General features: G+C 35.5%; 1 protein-coding gene across 1 annotated transcript; it reads left to right on the top strand.

The window, feature by feature from the left end:
* The first annotated feature begins 1 nt into the window (after nucleotide 1).
* Nucleotides 2-19,407, top strand: dnai3 (dynein axonemal intermediate chain 3). Its single transcript, XM_065269081.2, has 23 exons — nucleotides 2-158; nucleotides 1,201-1,254; nucleotides 1,343-1,405; nucleotides 6,199-6,383; nucleotides 6,465-6,569; nucleotides 6,654-6,803; nucleotides 7,013-7,203; nucleotides 7,291-7,407; nucleotides 8,855-9,045; nucleotides 9,238-9,362; nucleotides 10,117-10,206; nucleotides 10,414-10,494; nucleotides 11,872-11,979; nucleotides 12,059-12,132; nucleotides 12,228-12,381; nucleotides 14,344-14,428; nucleotides 14,726-14,850; nucleotides 14,983-15,046; nucleotides 15,393-15,523; nucleotides 16,633-16,837; nucleotides 16,959-17,050; nucleotides 17,172-17,294; nucleotides 19,174-19,407. Exons 2-23 carry the CDS (start codon nucleotides 1,203-1,205, stop codon nucleotides 19,312-19,314), a joined length of 2,652 nt encoding a protein of 883 aa, XP_065125153.1. The 5' UTR covers nucleotides 2-158; nucleotides 1,201-1,202; the 3' UTR covers nucleotides 19,315-19,407.
* The last annotated feature ends 652 nt before the right edge of the window (nucleotides 19,408-20,059 follow it).

Here is a 20,059-nt window from a genome sequence, read left to right as displayed (position 1 = left end):
CAAATCTACGTCATGCGCTGTAAGCGGCTGTAACCCGTAGCGACTGTGTGTGTTGCTGTTTTGAGAAGCTGCACGCGTTTACGGCGATTTAAAGTTTATTATATGTTTTATCTAATTATATATTTTATACATCAACGCAAGAAAACTCTTACTGAGAGGTAAGGTTTATTAAAAATTATAATACAATTACGCTGTGGTTATGTATTCGGTTTAAACTTACTTTTTTAGCGCTTTCACAATTTTGATTCAGCTTAGGCAAAAAAATACATTTTAGCATAAACATTAAACATACAGTGTATTAAGAAAGCAAGAAATATATTAGATAAAAACAAGAAATTACATAGTATATATGATATGTTAAATTTATTCTAAAATCTCTCTTTTTGTTAAAGTGGCGTTAAAGGCCACAGTGTTAACGCCAAAATATTTTACTACATATACTAAGTATTTATATCAGTTGTTTTGCTTATTACATACAACATAAACATTTTATTTGATTTAAATTAAATATAAATAATAATAAAAAAATAGTATACATGTATTATTATAATTAAAAATGTTACAGATTAATTTAATGACATATAAAACACATTAAAACGACAAATAAACTTGAGACTTTCCTATATTTATGGTTAAAGTAAATAAATAAATCAGCATGTCGTATTAGTTTTCACCAGCAGATGTCATACATTTGTCAAATGTTGTTCATTATATTTTCAATATAAACATAAACAGCAGAATCACCACGTGGTTTCATATACCTTGATTTTTGAGAAATGTGGTGGGTTAAGATTTTTGCTTTCTTGTGACTTTAAATGTACTAAACTTCCCATTAAACTATCCAATTATCATAAACACAATTTCCCCCCGCATTCTTGCATTTTAGGGAATAATCTATCTAAGGATAAATCCATGTTTAATAAAAGAATGGATAGATAAAGGAATTGTTTTTGTTTCAGATCTATTAAATAGAACTGGTGATGTGTATACTTATCAGCAATTCTAATCTGTTTCACAGTTGAAGCTCTCCCTTTGAGAATATAATGTGGTTATAAAAACATGTTCAATGAAAATGCAATAAATAAATGTAAATTAATAAACAGCAGATTCACACACTGTACACATTATGCACATGACAAATGAATTTACAGCCCATTATATCAATAAAACCTCTGTTGTTGTTCTCATCTTCATTCACAGATATGAGCTCAAAGAGTTCAATGAACAATGAAGCCAAAAGTGTCAAGAGAAAAGGTATAAAAAATACTTTATTATTCTGTATGTGACATATTTGAGTTGTATTTCATACCTCATGTTCCTTTTAATGTCTTTATTTCTTAAGCAGATAAACCGAATAAAAAAGAAAAGAAGCCTCCTCCAGAAGACGATGCATCAGAATCACAGAGTGAGTGATAAATCTCATCTATTATCAACAACACATCATCTATTGAATGATGCACTTTACATTGAAAGTCTATAATGTGAGTCATAGTTTATTGCACACTGTAAAAAAACTCAACATTTTGTCAAATCAACTCATATTTTTGTTTTACTTTAACTTCACAAATTAAGTTAAACAATTTCAACTTGTTTTTATAAGTTAAGTCTGAAGTTTTCTTTGTCATTTAATGCAAGAAAGAAATTGGTTTCTGCTACTTTTTTATCCCTATTGATTATGGTGTTTGCATGATTTTTTTTACCTTAAACCAGAGAATTTTTTTTTTTTTTTTTTTACCTTAAACCAGAGATGCCCAAACTAGGGCCCGCAATGACCTTTAATTTGGCCCGTCATGCCACGTGAGATAAAGAAAAAGTATTAGTGTCATTGATGCATAATTAAACATTTTAAAATGTAAGTGTAAAAAATGTCTAAAATGTAAACATTTTTGTTTTATTTGTACATTACAAAAATATAAATTGAAATGGAAGGAATTAAAGTGATTTTTTTTAATGTACATGCATACTTGAAGGTGTATAGCATGCGTCACAACTCGGGTACTATAGGCTAATAATAATATAATATAATATTATAGGCTAATAATGGAGAGGTCAAAAAATTTTATTTTGTTTTACAACAGTTACCTTTGAAAATAAAACTGCATTAGTTCTGCATAAACAAAGTAATGTTTGCGTATTTATTTTTTTAAATATTAGAAAATTATAAATGAGAAGAATCAGGGCAACTTTAATTTTAATATCACACAGCAACATTAACTTTCAGCCCACGGCCCTCAGTCAGGTTTGATTTTTGGCCCTTGGTAGGAAAAAGTTTGGGCACCCCTCACTGTAAAAAATCCAATTAATGAAATGTTGGAAGGGCAAAAATATATAAGTTAAACCAATTTTCTTGTTTGGGCTTAGTTGAGTAGACATATTATTTTAAGTCTAGATAAATCTGTGTTTAAAACGTTAAGTGAATGGTTATTTCCAAATTCAGTCAACATTCAGAATGGCTATGTTGACTGAACTAATTAAGACAAATCTGGTCAATATGTGGACTTATGACAGCTATGTTTCCTGACAACAAAATGCTCACAATATTACTGTTATTTGGTAACAAAATGTAATTTTAAGAGTTGTTCAGGCGTGAATGTATGTGCTTTAAGTTTAAATATGCGGTCGGTTAATATAGATAGCGTCTATTTAAAAATGTGCTCGGATACTTTCGGACGGAGAAGAGCTCCAGATGAGCTCCAGAAAATCACAGACACTTAAGCGCTCACACCCCGCCCAACGCAGCTTCGCCTCGGCAAGCCCATCAGAAACCGACTGCTGGCTCTGATATCTCTGTGGCGTTTAAACATGCGATTTAATTCATTTTAATTTCTTATACTTAATAATAAAAGGTTTACCGGTATGTTTTAAATCATATTTTAGGATTGCACTTAAATGATATCGCTGTTGAATGATATTTCATATCTTTCACATTTGTTATAACTGGGCTGCGTACTGCCTGCGATTTTGAACTTCAGAGTTGAAGGTGCGAGTGGAGAAATAGTCCCAATATCATAACAATCTTAAAACGTCTAAATATACCCGTGTGTGTACCCGTGTGCGTGTGTGTGTGTGCGCGCGCGCGTGCTCGCGCGTGTGCATGCATGTATGTATATGCGCGTGCGTCTGTGTATTTTGAATTTAAAATGTTTTAACTCGGAAGGATCTGGATCACAGGTCATTTCATCTGAGATCAATCCGCACGCAACAGCTGGAATCACTTACTGATTCACACAAGGGAGGACACAAGTCACCCGTTTCCTCAAGTTCACGTCAGGTAAGTGTTTGTAATTAAATGTTAATGTTAGAATATATTAATTGGCAAAGACGCAAATACTCGACGTTTTTGTAATTATATTTTTGTAAAGATACATTAGAAGTGTGTTATGTTACGTGACCGAAGTAAAGTGGAGCTATTTTAGTTAAGATAAAAAGCCTGGATAACGTTATAGGGTTGGTTTACCGGACAAAGTTTAGAACTCGGTCTTTATTATAATTGGGACATTTTTACAAACAAACCTTATATAATACAATACTGGCGTGCATTTTGAGACAAAACAATAGCACTCATATGTTAAGAGATGTCAGTAAGTTATTTTAGTCAGTGAAAAGCCCTGTCCGAGAAAACCGCCCAATAGTGTTTAATTATGTGTGATATCTGAGGGAAATTTGGCCTAACATTAACGTTATTTAGGGAATAAAGTCTTTCACCGTCAAACTTTATTATATTAAACATGTTATTTATGTATGTGTGTGTGTTTATATTCCTCTGTTTATCAAACCAGAGCGGAGATGATGTGAGGGGCAGACCAGAAGGATACATACTGTATAGCGAGACAGTCTCCGCTTGGACTGGCTGAGGAAAGTCTCCTAAATGGCCCTGGAGATGTTCTGACTGACTTTGGAGGCTTTTTGGACTGTTTTATGCCCTCTATTTAAAGAAGACTTAATTCTGTATGTTCAGTCTGTATGATAAGTGTAAGTGAATAAAAAGCTTTTGTTTTTATGTGACTGAAGTTAATTATTTTGTTTACAACACCAGCATAAATTATTTGATAAATAATTTAAAAATGTTATTAAAAAAATCCCAAATAATAAATATTAATTGAAGTAACGCATAAAACATTGAGTAAATACTTAAATTTTAATTGACAGAGTCTTTGCTGTAAGTTTTTAAAGATTCAACTGATTAAAACATTTTAGTTGAATGAACTATAAAGCTAATTGAGCCAACATACTTTTTTATATTTGAGTCAAATTTGGGCCAACTAAAAAAACATCAATCCAGGTAACACTTTGGAGACAGGAATTGAGTGAACGTAAAATTTCTGTGGAACTAGTTACTAAAAAATAATTCATTGAGCCAACAATTTATTTTTTACAGTGCTGATTTAGACGCCGATTATCATTGGTGCCCTAGGATTTATAATAAATTGTAAATATTTTGTTCATCATTACACCTTGTATAATAGAATGGGTTGGTCCTCACTTTTCAGTATAGGAGAAAAATCCACTGGTACTTTTTTTATATTTATAAAGCCATCTTTATGGGATGTTACCTTCTTATCTTTGCTGTTTGACTCAACAGAAATCGGTGTTAAAACATTCTTTACGCTCTACATTCTTTTGCTAAAACTACATTAGATAAGAAAACGTTTGCGTATGCAGCCCCGTTTGACTGGAATAACATTCAGTTGTAGTTGGGGTTACAAAATCTTTCCATGGACCAAAGCAATTATTTGGCAATTGGAAGATGAGTCAGTGAAATGTAATTGTTTTTATCTTTTGTTTGTACTCTGTGAGTCTGGATTGGAACTTTTTGTACTGCTGTTTATCTTGGCCAGGTCACTTCTGGGGATGAGATGTTTAATCTCAGTGAGTCTCTCCTGATTAAATAAAAACTAAAATAATAATTGACTGTACATTTTTACAGTGCAGTGTGTTTTTAATCTCTCTCTCTCTCTCTCTCTCTCTCTCTCTCTCTCTCTCTCTCTCTCTCTCTCTCTCTCTCTCTCTCTCTCTCTCTCTCTCTCTCTCTCTCTCTCTCTCTCTCTCTCTCTCTCTCTCTCTCTCTCTCTCTCTCTCTCTCTCTCTCTCTCTCTCTCTCTCTCTCTCTCTCTCTGTCTCTCTCTCTCTCTCTCTCTCTCTCTCATTAATCCCAATGTGGTTGAGAATGTATTGTGTAAGGCTTATTCAACTGTTTGTTGTTAGATTTTGAAACAGTCACACCAAAGTTTTTATTTTGGGTGCAGGTTACAATAAATAAATATAAAATGGCAATTGATACATTTTTAATTGGTGAAGCCAAACTTGCTATATATTACAAGGAAAAAAAGATTGGAAAACGGGTATGGTCAAGATATTTGACTTCTTTCAAGAATTGTTGTTGATTTTAAATTTTACCAGGCAATGAATGATTTTAAATGATTGATTGAATTTTTGGAAAGATTTGGGTTTTAATGTTGCTAATAACATAATTTATTCTGCGATAAAAGGAGGATTCATTTTTTCATTTTGTGGTGTTAAGGGGTGTATTTATTTATTTTGCTGAGGATCTAGTCTTTGTCTGTTCATATTATTGTTTTGCTTGTTGTTAAAAATCTCTTTCTCTGTAACCATCTCACATATATCAAACTAAGTTCAGCAGGTTATTTGTATCAGGTTTGTTTTTCCACCGGCTCCCGGCTGTTCCAGGATCAGATTAAATCTGCTTTCAGATTCCTGTATCAGTTTAGAGCATCTCTGCGTCATTTTCATTATGAATCCATTCAGGCTCCTCTATTCATCCCGGACCTCCGATCGGAATAAAGATACTGAGAAATAAACAACATGTCTAGACACAGGCACACATCCAGATCAACTTCTTCCAATGTTTTGTTCACATCGGCGGTGTTTTTTGTTTTCTTTATGTATTTAGTGTTCTGGAATGCTCTGTAAGTTGCTGGCAATAAAAGTGTCTGCCAAATGCAAAAACAGAAACTCTAATAATCTAATAAAACTGATGCGACACAGGTTTGATCTGAGAACAGTGTCTAATCCACACTGAGCTAAAAGGACTTGAAAGGAAAAAACAACATGCTACAAAGTTGTAGAAATGCCGAAAACGTTATGTAACTCATGAAATATGTTTTTCCAAAACAAACTCTTTGTAGGACATCTGTAATATATCGTTCAGTATTATAAACCGTATAAATGATTCAACAGGTCATCCCGACCATATCTTCCCATTGGTCTTGACCTCCGTCACACAGGAGATGTTCGGCTGCCGGACGGATGAAGACGTAACTGCGGAAAATCCGTATAAGCTGCTAAAAAAAGAGGACATGGTCCAAGACCTGAAGACCAGAGCGGCCGTATCCGACTTCAGTCCTGTCAAACACAGAGTATTGGTGAGAATCTGAATACGTTTCTGTCGTATTACACAGAGGATCAGCAGTAAATGAAACTATACTGTATACGGTTTCATACAGGAATACCCTGAAGATGAACTGCTGCTGGTGTTTGACAGGGACTTCACATTTGGCCAGAGTTTTTATCTGGTGCTCACAGTAGAGGCCAAAGAAAACATACTGAAGGTGTGACCACATCAGACACACAGACAGATAGATGTGTAGATATTCAAGCAAATACACACAAAAACTATGTTTTTCTACTCGTAGCCCCCAATACAGAGTTATGATGAGGAGCTGATAGATGATGAAGAGGACGAGGAGATGATGGTGCCAAAAACTCCAGAGTCTCATCCGTGGATCTCTCTAGGAAGTGAGCAGGAGATTGAGGAAGAGTCGGTCATGGACACCAGACCCAAAGTAAATTTATTACAGGCTTTCGCTGATGTTGACCAGTCGCAGGCCACCTTGCTTTCCTCCAGTGTTGATTATTTAACCTGTTTGTGATATTATGCATGAATTATTTATATTGCACATAATTTGATTTTGTGCTCTCAGTGGTTGAAGTGAAGTTTTGTGTTTAATGTTTTATATTTTTGTTGTATTATACGTGGACTTTATTTTTCCAGCTCAGGTATAAGATCGCTCGTAGCCTTCGAGACTTCGGTGCTCCTGTGTGTTTCTCTGACCGCAGTGCTCATGATGGATACGTGGAGTGTCTGTCATACCAGGACAAGAGTTTTAGTATCACAGCGCTGGAGAGACACACAGCCATTCAATCCACACACGACACCAGAGACTCTTCCACGCAGACACTGTGGTACATCATTAAAATCAAATGCAATCTTCTCTTAAATGATTCTTCAGTTTGCAAGTTAAACATGTTTACATCCATTCGATGTTCCAGGAAATACCCAAAGAACACGTGGACTCAATATGAACCCAGAGAGTTCAGTCCTGAGGAGAAAAAACATCATCTGGAGTCAGAAAACCTGAAGAACTTCATCTCATCTGTGATGATCAGGTAAGAGACATGAATCTGTGTTATGTAGTGTGGGGTTCATGACAAGAGTAACACTAAATTCTGACTTACTGACTGTAAATTTATTTCAAACCTGTATGTTGTTTGTCATTTTGTGGAACATTATTTTTAAATAATCTGTTTTCAATGCTGGTGCATAACTTCAGATGGTTTTTATGGTGCATTCGTGGTGATTTACTTGTTGTTATTGTATTGTTGTTTTAAGCTGAGAAGATTTTTCAGAAAGTATTTTGTGTTCAACTAAAGCAACAGCTACAGATTTAAAAATAATAAAACTGTAAAACAGTGCTGAGTGAACTCTTTACTCAATTTCAGGGTATTTTTTATGACTACTACTTACTCTGTAGATGTGCGTTCTGTGTAGGATGCAGTTTTTTTTTAACCCATAATGGGTAAATATTGGACAGAAAACATGCTGGGTTAAAAATGACCCAATGTACGGCATGGCCAAACTACATTTACTTATTCAGTAAAATACAGCAGTGGTTCTTAAACTTTTTCAGTGTGCATTCCTTCACCCCCACCTCCCCAAAAAATGTATGACAAAAACAGTTCTAAAACTTAATTTACAAATTAAACAAAATATTCAATTATACAAAGTAGTGCTGTTGGTTAGTTGCCTTATTTTTTTAGGTTTAATTACATAGAATTTATGATAAATTAATGTGTTTTTACTTAATTTAGCCCCCGGCCCCCAGTTTGAGAACCACTGAAATACAGGATGCATGTTATGCACCATATAAAATATTTCTACATGGAAGGGGATGGAAAGCATTATCAGACACAATTTTCACAAATAATACATCAAATAAAGAATCAGTTACACTGCAAAAAAAGACTTACTGACTTAGTATTTTTGTCTTGATTTAAGTACAAAATCTAAATATTTTTTAAATCAAGATGCATTTTCTCGATGACCAAAATGATCGAAGAAAATAAGTTAAAATAAGACAAAAAATGTTTTAAATCAAAGTGAATTTGTGCATAAAACAAGGCAATGGGCAAAGAAATCTTAAACTTTTTTTAATGACTTAATAAAAAAAAATGCATTGCATTACCCCATTGGCAGATATTTTTGCTTTTTTTGCTTAATTCACTTAAATATCTTCTTAGGTCTTTTTGTTCATAAAGAATTTGTAGATATTTAGATAACAAGAGAAAAATACGAAGTAAGAAAGTAATTTTTGCCGTGTAAGAAATGTTTACAGAAACTTACAAATAAAAATGTACTTGCAAAAACATAAAAAAATTGTTGGGCTGTTATGCAACCATGGGTTATAATAAGCCATCAGTTGGGTTAAAACCAACCATTATTGGGTCAATTTTAACCTAGCAGTTCTGTCCAATATTTACTCAACATGGTTAAAAACTACAGTAACCCAGATATTTTTAGAGTTTGTGTTTTATTCACCTCTCATGTGTCTGGAAGGTATGAATTGGCCCTGCAGCAGAATTATATCATGGATGTGTTTTCGGATGACTGGGCGACTCTCTGTGAGGATGACAGCGTACCGATGGGAAAAACAGAGATTCATCTGAAGGAATATCAGTCCTTTACAGATCTGAACCTGTGTAGAGAGAAGAGCATCAGTCAAATTCAGTGGCACCCCAGCATCAGCGGTCAGAAGCAGATCAGATCAAAACTCAATATTCACATTTTATAAGTATTTGCATTATAGCAGCAAAATAAACATAATATAAACTTACTGTGTGCAACCACTGACCAATTTAAATCACTTTTAAAATGAAAACGTTCAGAAGAGATGATCATTTTACTGTGTGTGTGTGTGTGTGTGTGTGTGTTTGTGCCAGGTGTAATCGCTGTAGCCATGACTGAGAGATTATCTCTGGAGGAACGCATCGATAACTCCACTAAACTCCTGTTAAACCCATCATACATCCTCTTCTGGAGCTTCTCTGACCCTATAAATCCACAAGTAATCTTCTTCATCATCATCACTTTCATTCATGCACTTTTCCTTTTAGAAAGAACAGGAAGGCCACTTTTGTTTTTCGATCTGCTTTAATGGTTTAAGCATTCATTGCATTGTGGGATATGTTTATTATATAACACATTGCACAGTAGAATAGGTTTATCCAACGGTGTACACTGGATGAATAATGAACATTATGACAAAAGTAATGTCAGTTTTCTTTAAAATGCACAATTGTTACAATAGCTGTTGAGCAAACAGACGAACATTCATAAACTCAGTGATTAAAAGCTACAGAAAACACGTAATATTAAAGTTAAATTAAATAAATAAATGACATAGAGTGGTGGTGGTTTGAAGACTATTTAGACAGGTTTGGTGCTGTTACTGCAGATGTTCATTAACCTTTAAGTTTTAGTTTGGTTTCAACTTAAAACCACTTTCTTAATATACACAATTGTTTTACATGGATTAAATGATTCAGATTGCAGTTGAAGATAAAGATCTGTCATGTTTAATGAGTGCATATCTGAAACTACTTAAAATAGAAACAAAAACCCAACACATGTGAGTAAAGTGATGCATTCAGTGTAAAAGTGATATAACAGAATAATGTCCTTTAAAACCTGTAATACTGATGAATGGTAACATATGTACTGAAATCTGATAACTCACTGCAGATGAGATCAGATGAGATCAGGTCAGAATCTTCTCAAACCCGTCTGATGATCTGTCTTTGGTTGATCTTTCATTATAGTTGCAGTTGGAGTGTCCAGATGATGTTTTGAGCTTTCAGTTCTGTCCATCTGATCCAAACATCATCGCTGCTGGATGTATTAATGGACAGGTGATAAAACCACACAACAATCACACATTTATATACAGAATGAATATAAGCAGCTTCTATTATGCCTTTAAAGCCTTCAACTTCATGTGCTTTACTCTAAACATGGTTTTTGTTCTGTTTATACAAAATGAATAATTGTTTTCTGTTTAAACTTATATGATTTCTGTCTATAGAGTATTATAAATGTATGATTTGTTTTGTTTACAGATAGTATTATGGGATGTCTCAGCACATGTAGAAAAGCTACAGGACACACGCAGTGATGGCAAAAACATCTCTCATACAGCAGTGAGTCAGACGCACACACAGACATACAGCAGTAAACACTTAGTCTCACACACGTCACATTGTGTTCATATTTTTTATGGGAACATTTCATAGACGTAATAGTTAACAAAGGAGTTTTTATCTCCTTCCCCTAACCCAGTGGTTCTCAAACTTTAAGCGTATGGTGCATCCCTCTGCGCCCCCCCCCCCCCACAAAAAATTCATGACATAAAACAATCTCAAAATGATAATTTGAAATAAACAAAACATGAAATGATACAATGTAGTGCTGTTGGTTGGTATCTAGGTTTGATAACACAGAGTTTGTGAAAAATTAATGTAGTTTTAAAAAATATCCTAAACTGGGGCCCCCCGGCACCATCTCACCTCCTCCCTCCCCAGTTTTGGAAAAAATGTCCCTAACCCAACTCTTAACCCTCACAGACAACATTTGACATTTTTACATTTTCAAATAAACATCATTCAGTTTAATTTATAAGCAGCTTCATCATCATGAGATATTAGGCGGTTAATTACAAACTCTTCCTACACTGCAAATGACTTTCTTACTTAGTGTTTTGTCTTGTTTTCAATACAAATATCAACATTTTTTAAAGGGCATCTATAAACCCCTTGTGCTCTTTTTAAATTCACTACCCTTTCGTGTGGCCAAACAAAAGTGGCCAAAAACGCCACTAAATGAAACAGCTGTAAAAATGTGGCAGATGGATATTTTTTGCATTAATCTGTTACTCAACCCCAGTACTGTTAAAAACTATCAAATGTTTACAAAAAATTCCATGATTTTAACTTTTTAATTGCCAAGTTCAGAAGTGATGTCACTGATTTGGGAGAAAAACACAAAATGACGGATTTTCAATATAAAAAGTGATTGTGGCCTGGATTTTTTTTTCAATTTTTTCACGGGCATGGGTCTTGGGCATGTCAAAGATTAGTAAACATTGGCTTTGATGCATTTTTATTTTTTGTGCAGCATCAGATTTTGTTTTTTTTTCTCCCTCATTTATGGTTATGGTATGGTAGAGAGAAAAAAAACATTACATTTAATTGAATTTGTGCCTAAAACAAGCAAAACAATCTGACAATGGGGTAAGCAAAAAATCTTAATTCAACAAACAGTAAATTCAAGAAAAATGTTCTCACCCCATTGGCAGATTTGTTTTGGTTGTTTTTTTTTTGTTGTCTAAAATCTAGTTTTTTCTTAGTTCATTTTGGTCATCAAGAAAGTACATCTTGACTTAAGAGTTATTAGATATTTGTCCGGAAAACAAAAATACTAAGAAAGAAACTCATTTTTTTTGTTGGAGTATGTCATTTATAGCAGGTCATTTGACACTTAGTTTATCCTTTTAAATCTAATCCGGTGTTTCCGTGCAGAACAAGAAGAATAAGATTCCAGTGGTTCAGTTCTGTGCTCTGTCTGCTGTAGAGAATCAACACAAAGCACCCATCACAGATATCCAGTGGCTGCCTGAAACCTTTGAGGTACACAAAAACTTTTTCTTCAAAGTTTCTGTCACCAAAAATCACCCTAAAGTTTATTTCGTCTGTGTTTGTGTCTCAGGTGTCCAGATTAGGGATTCCAGTAGAGAATTTAAGTCATCAGTCTGTTCAGATTGTGACCTGCGCTCCTGACTGGTGCTGTACTCAATCAATCTGATCTATACACTTCAGTCTGTCTGCTGTTAAACTCTCTCACTGTGTCTGTGTATCTCTGTGTGTGTGTGTTACAGTTGTGTGTTGTTCTGGGATATACGGGCTCCTCGTGTCGTGTCACAGTCTCTCACTGATATGAAAAAGAAATCAGAGGAAAAGCTGTTGGAAAATCCTCACGGTGTTCCCAACACCTTTAAACATCTCAACCTGACATGGAAACCATTCATCCGAGTATGACACAAACACACACATTTACATTTACATGCAACCCAATAATCTGTTTGTAATCGAATAGTTATTGAATAGACTTAATCAATACGATTGAGGTCGATCAGATGCAAATTTTGATCGTATTAACTCTTTCACCGCCAGCGTTTTTAAAAAAGTTGCCAGCCAGCGCCAGCGTTTTTCATGATTTTCACCAAAGTTTAATGCCTTCCAGAAAATGTTCTTCTTTAAATAAATAAACATACAATATACCAAATGAAAGAACAGACCCTCTGCTTTCAAACAAAAAAAAACCGTTTCATCCTACCTTTAGTGGTTCTTTTGCAATCAGCTTTTGAATATGGGTAGGTTTTTGCAAAAACACCATATTTTGAGCAAAAAGCAAAAATAATTCCATATTTGTGACGGACTTTTCATAGAGATCATATTCAGAGCGATCTTTAAAACAGACACGGACATGCAGCAGCTTGCCATAGGGCAATACTTCCGGTTTTAAAAAGTTGCGGAAGGGCGCCACCTGGTGGATAATAGCGGTATTGCGGAAAGACGGAAAATCTCGTCATTGGCGGGGAGTGTTTTCTCTTAATTGACGAGATATCTCGTCAATGGCGGGGAAAGAGTTAAAAGGAGTGGTGTAGTCTGATCTGTGATCCGATCATAAGGAGAAAAATCTTCATGTAAACGCATGAATCAATATGATTGAGGTTGATCAGATGCAATTTTGATCGTATTGAAAAGGGGTGGTGTAGTACAATCTGGGATCCGATCATAAGGAAAAAAGTACGCATGTAAACGCACGAATCATAGTATTTAAATAGCAAAATATCTTGTGCACATGAAGAATTGTGCTTAAATTCACGTCTTATATTTACCTTTTATTTACATATCACATGATTCACGTCACAGAAACGTGCAATAGCAACAAATGACATAAAGCAATAAAATAGCGTTGTGCCTTTCGAAAGTGTGCTTTCTTTGCCTGTATCTTAAGATTTATTAAGAACGACTTTCTCCAGCTGAACTTTGGCAATTATTCAGAGATAAAGTGTGAACTTGAGGAGAGATGCTGTGCGCTGTGTTGCCAAGTCCTCTACTTTTTCAAGTTCAGATTTGGGCTACTGTTTAAACTATATCCGCTATTTTTTTCTACGGGTTAAAGATTAAAGGTTTCATTCATTAGTAATTGGTATTTGGGCTGTCATTAGAATGCTTTTGGGCAGTGTTGGGCGTAACGCATTACAAGTAACGTGCATTACGTAATAATATTACTTTTCTGACGTAACGAGTAAACGCATTACTTTATAAATGTACACATTAATATTTGAGTTACTTTTATAAAAAAGTAATGCAAGTTACTTTTTAGTTTAATTCATTTGATTTAAAAAAAATAATGAACTAAATGAAACTAAACATAGTCACGTCGAATTACGCACTCTATGCGTGCACGCCTGATCGGGAAGACTTTAATTCAGAAACTGAGATGGGAGGCCAGACCTCGACATTTTTGCGATGGAAAATGTGATTTTTGAATGCAGAACTTCTCTGTCATAAAAAACACCTGCAAGGCCTGAAAGAGTTGCCAAGTAGGAACAAGTAACTCAAAAGTAACTTAAAAGTAACGCGAGTATTACTTTCCATGAAAATTAACTAAGTAACACAATTAGTTACTATATGGGGGAGTAACTTAATATTGTAATGCATTACTTTTAAAAGTAACTTTCCCCAACACTGCTTTTGGGCTAATTTTGAATGTCCATTGGGCTGGTTTGATGAATCAATCTGGCAACCCTGGCTGTGCATTTGTGCAGACCTTTGGTTGGGATTATATAGGCCTATGTACATGTAAACCAACATTTTAATCAGATTGCAGTGTTTAGGGTGCATGTAAACTTTGACAAAATTTTGTAAACATAGCCTCTGTCTGTATGTGAAATGCATTAAAGTGTGCTGCTCGCTCTACTCCAGGTTTCATTACCAAAGATCGACACCAGCGGTGAATACAGTCCCATTAAATTCAGTTTGAGAGACAATTCAGTTGACTACCCGACAGGTGAGGTCAAACCAACATCTTATCTTCTTTATTCTTCTTGAAAACAGTAGTCTCTCTCTCTCTTTTTCTCTCTCTCAAATAAGCAGACCCTATTAAATCCCTTCACCATGCAAGAGCTCATGCACACACAGGCACCTTTGTAAGAACATTCTCCTGTATTTACCCATCATGCATCACTCATCACAGCTGTACACACGCTCGAACTGGTGGTTGATGTCGTAAGGGCAACATATTGGGTTGACCCACTGCTCACCACAACCAGTGTTTACTTACATTTAACGTCTCCTCACTTTCTAGGAGAGAAACCAGCACAGAACGCAGGTCATGAAGAAGGTTCTGGATTGGGAGAACTGCGTGTGCCTTCAGCCAAACAACAGAAACCACTGGAGAACATCAGCACTAAACTCTATGTGGGTACAGAGGTGAGAAAACAGATACTCAATGAACCACAGTCAGATCTTACTGTAGTTGGTGTGGTCTGGTGGTAAAATCACTGTAATGCACGACATGTTTTCATTCTGATGACAAAATTATGATCTTGTGCTTACTTTAAGGATGGAGAACTCATTTACACCGACTGGAAGATGGAGAAAGACAACGATTCAGGCCGACTGTACAGTAAGACAAATCCAAACATACACCTGTACTGAGGGATTTAGTCTGATAATCCAAAGATTTAGGGGAGAGGTGTTGAGAGTCTCTGAGGATACCTGTATGGAGTAAAAAGACAAAAAGCAATAACACAGACAAAAACTGGCAAATAAATATTCATGCAGATGACAAAGAAATCCATGATCACATGAATGCATGGAAACTACAACATTTACTGAATCATGAGTCCATCAGATGTCTTTGAGTCTCAGACGATGAGTCAATAATCCTTATATGAGCAGCCTACATATACACAACATTTTTAGGCATCATTGTTTTGGTTTCATTTGAATGTTTTTGGATGTATTGACAGGTGCCAAACCCACTCATCGATTCATCTTACACAATACTGTGGTTAACACCGTTAGCCGCTCGCCATTTTTCAACGATATCATCCTGACGGTGGGAAGTTGGAGTTTTGCCATCTTTAAAGAAGGACTGACGGTGAGGTCTTAACACAACTCCCGATGTTATAAAGAAAATCTGCTTTCTTCTACAACTGTGTTCTTGAGTTCTAGATTTAAGTTTAATCTACAACAACTCGCTCTGAATCGTTCAATCTCACAGTTTTCACTGGAGCCATCAACCTCACAGAAAACCCTAGCAACCATCTAGTGAACACTCAGAATACCATAGCAACCATGTAGGAAGAATCCAGAACACCCTAGCAAACACAATAACGCTCTTGGTTCATTTTTTGGAGCCTACTTACTGTTCCATTGATTTTAGCATGGTTAAGGGTATTTGTGGTCTCTTTACTTTGGTTTTGCCAAACAACAGCCCTTAACTGTGGTAAAATGGCGTCTTATGTAAAATAATCATCTTCTTCACGTTGTGGTACATTACAGAGGATGTGCATTATTATCAAATAATACACAGGACCAGAGTCAATTATTCTGCTTATACCACGGTTACCACCGACATTGCTCTCGTGGTTATTTTAAGATATTTGACAGGTCAGGTGTGCGTTAATAGAAAAATAATGCATAACAGAATCTCAGCCAATCAGAAGAAAGCATTCAGCAGCCCTTTGTATAAGGCCTACTGTTTTATGGAGTTGAGGTTTCTTCATGTCTCTGAGAATCAGGCCTTTGGTTGATGTTAAATACGACACAATGCTGTAAATAATCTCCAGTGTTTAAATAACCTCAGTCTGTGGAAATGTTTGCTCATCTGGACGCTACGCTGAGTAACAGTGGACTTTGCTCTTTTATTGTGATCATCTACATTGTGAAGAACATCCGTTTTAACAAACACTATTATCTTTCATCTGCTTATATATTACATCTGTCATGGTTTTATCTTTGGAAATATCCAATATGTGTGTTATTTAGGGGATGACGTTCTCATTCTAGAAATGTCACTGGAAAACAATTTGCATACAGTCTCGATAAAAGATTAGATTTTAAATATTTTAATCATTATAATTATTTAAACACAAAAGTGTAAATTACACAATGCACCAGTTCTGGTCTTGACCGGTATTGAAATAAAATCTTAAGATCAAGACTTGAGTACTACAACACTTACATACTGTATACACTTTGTTTAAGAATGGTCCAATCCTCCAGTCGGCCTGTTCTCAGATCATGTATACTGTGGGTCATTGGTCTCTGTCTCGACCGGCCGTCTTCTTCATCGGGAGAGAGGATGGAAATATTGAGGTGTGGGATCTGCTGGAAAAATCTCATGAAGCGTCATTAACCCAGACCATCAGCGCTGCCTCCATCACCAGCATCAAACCCAGGAGTATTTCATGTACTGTACATCCTAATCTTAAATATCTTCATGATTATATAGATTTAATTGTGTTATTTAATTTGGAGAACAGTGATTGGTTGTACAGACACTGATGTGTGTATTTGTTATTGTGGTGTAGTGAAGCAGCATTTTCTGGCTGTATCAGATCATTGTGGCGTGCTGCACATCCTGCAGATTCCCTGGACTCTCCGCAGATCATCTACCAATGAGGTGAGAGCTAAACAAATCTCATGAAAACACAGGAGCATCATTGAACTCTTTACAGCAGCAGATATGATGCTCACTAAAGTTGAGAAGAGAAGTGTGATAATCTGTGCGGTGTCTCCTACAGAGAGCGACTGTCAGAAAATACTTTGAGATGGAAGAGGAACGACTGAACTACATTGAGAAACGTCAAATCAGACATGAGAAAGAAAAGAAAGAGATGGATGCTGAGGAAGAGAGGAAGAGAAAGGTACGAGAGAGGAATGACTTGAAACTGAAAATACTGTCATCATTCACGACGTCACAAACCTGTATGACTTTTATTTATCTAACACAAAGTTATGAAGAATCTTCAAGCATGACGGTGACCAGTAAACAGTCCTTAATTTGATCTTACGAACATTTCTTAAAAGTGCATACGTGTGATTCATAGAACGAATGTATGCACAGAAAACACACATACACCTCACTTTCACATGTGAAATTTATAAATCACAAATGATTGAACATCTTTAAATGATGCCATTGATATATAAAAGAGCACCTGTCAATGTTTAAATCAGTTTTGAAGATTTTGGCCGGTCCTCGCTTTCTGGCGCCCCTTTAAAGGGCTGTTTGAGAGTTAAGACTTTAGGGTTTAGGGTTGGAGTTGGGTTATGGTTAAGCATTTAGTTATGATGGTTATGGTAAGGGGGGTAAGAATTGCATTACATCTATGAGTGTCATCACAAAGATAGATAGCTGTACATACGTGTATGTGTGTGCGTCTGATGAAAATTATAAGACGTTATCAGTTGAGGTGGAATGTGTGTTTGAAGTTTTCAGATCTGTTCAGACATGTTGAATATATTTACTAAATATGAAACTATGCTGCTTGACTCTTAGTCGATCTAAAATTGTTTGCTTTTCTCATTCAAACTCAAAATATACTGTAAGCTTTATATTTACATATATCAGAGGATTTTCTATAATGTTTGTTCCCTCCTGTATAGAAACAACATAAATCAAAATCACATGATATACTATGATAGAAAATATTTTTGAATGCTAGTCAGTGGTGTGAATTATGTAAGAAATAATTGACGATGGCCAGTGAGTTATTTGAAAATAATGCACATCCAAGGTGGTAATGTGGGACACAATATTTTTTTTAATAATTTGAAGGACCTGAGTGAATTATTCTGCTTATACCACAGTCAAAGACATTGCTCTGGTGGTTATTTTAAGACATTTGACAGGTGTGCGTTTATCAAAAAATAATGCATACCTGTGAGACATTTCACAACCAGAGTAAAGCATTCAACAGCCCTGTGGTATAATCATTAATAATCATTAATATTTATAAAAAATACTGTATGTCACTAACAGTATCAGAATGACTGTTCATTCACACGGGGTGCCAGCGTTAATGATTGACACAGGGTGTGTTTGAAGTGTGGCCAACAGCCAATCACAGTGCCCATAACACAAACTCCTCTGTTATCCAGTCTTAAATGTAATTGGCTGGCTCTGCACTAGGTTATTTGCATAAGGAATCTGATTTGTTGATGCATGATTTGGCGCTTGAAAAGTTGAGGAATTTTTAACTTCTGCCGCAAGCAACAGCAGTGATGCCATGAATCCACAATTCAGTTCGGCAACGCATGACGTCACTCATTCAAAGTAAATGAGAAGCGGTAAAGATGGCACCCTGTGTGAATGTACCAAGTGCGTCTGTCACACCAAAGCCACTTTATATTTATGTCATATTTTAACCACTTAAGTAAAAATATGAAGAACAAAATTTTAGATTGCATTAAGAGATCTGCTTATGTGAAAAACAAAATAATGACATTGTCATAGAGAAAAGAAATAAAGTAAAGAAGACAGAGGCATAGTGTAAGAATAATTTGAGAGTTTTGACACGATAGCTGGGCTCATGAAGAATATAAAACAGGGAACAACAAACTCTGTTAATGGTTTAGTAATAATCATTTCTACAGTAACAGCAATGCTGGTAAATGATTGTCTATAGCTGTTTTATTCTGTAGGTTACTGTAGGTCAGATGGTTTTAGACCAACAACAACCAAACAGTCAGAATAGTGTTTTTCATTGATGTTTTATAACGTACATAATTTGTTGTTGTCAGGAGACAGTAAAGCCACCAAAACAGGAGGAAGAAATAAATGCAGAAGGTCAGAGAGAATATGAAGAATATGTGGATCTAGAGAAGATCATCCTGAAGAACATCAACCTTCTGATAGGAGCCAATAACACAACAGACCAGTAACACATTCACAAACATTCACTACAACTACAAGTTCTGTCTACACTCTTAAAAGTCTTTAAAGGGACACTCCACTTTTTTTAAATATGCTCATTTTCCAGCTCCCCTAGAGTTAAACATTTGATTTTTACCCTTTTGGAATCCATTCAGCCGATCTCCGGGTCTGGCGCTAGCACTTTTAGCATAGCTTAGCACAATCCATTGAATCTGATTAGACCATTAGCATCACGCTAAAAATAACCAAAGAGTTTTGATATTTTTCCTATTTAACTTGATTCTTCTGTAGTTACATCGTGTACTAAGACCAACAGAAAATTAAAAGTTGTGATTTTCTAGGCAGATATGGCTAGGAACTATACTTTCATTCTGGCGTAATAATCAAGGACTTCGTAACATGGCTTTACGTAGTGATATTATGCACCGCCCGAAAATAGTCCCCTGCTATTGAAAGTAACTAAGGGGACTATTTTCGGGCACTGCGTAATATCACTACGCTAGTGCAGTCGTGTTACAGCAGCAAAGTCCTTGATTATTATGCCAGAATGAGAGTTTAGTTCCTAACCATATCTGCCTAGAAAACCACAACTTTTAATTTTCTGTCGGTCTTAGTACACGATGTAACAACAGAAGAGTCAAGTTTTAAATAGGAAAAATATCAAAACTCTTTGGTTATTTTATTAGGTGCGATGCTAATGGTCTAATCAGATTCAATGGATTATGCTAATATATGCTAAAAGTGCTAGCGCCA

Source organism: Paramisgurnus dabryanus, chromosome 21 (assembly GCF_030506205.2).
Source record: "Paramisgurnus dabryanus chromosome 21, PD_genome_1.1, whole genome shotgun sequence".
Lineage (NCBI taxonomy): Eukaryota > Metazoa > Chordata > Actinopteri > Cypriniformes > Cobitidae > Paramisgurnus > Paramisgurnus dabryanus.
This window is presented reverse-complemented; position numbering and strand designations above follow the sequence as displayed.

Excerpts from the sequence above, each read along its gene's own strand:
- dnai3 (XM_065269081.2), top strand. The coding sequence starts at position 1,203 with ATGAGCTCAAAGAGTTCAATGAACAATGAAGCCAAAAGTGTCAAGAGA. Across the intron at positions 7,408-8,854 it reads ATCTCATCTGTGATGATCAG|GTATGAATTGGCCCTGCAGC; the intron begins GTAAGAGACATG and ends TGTGTCTGGAAG. Across the intron at positions 11,980-12,058 it reads GGCTGCCTGAAACCTTTGAG|GTGTCCAGATTAGGGATTCC; the intron begins GTACACAAAAAC and ends TTTGTGTCTCAG.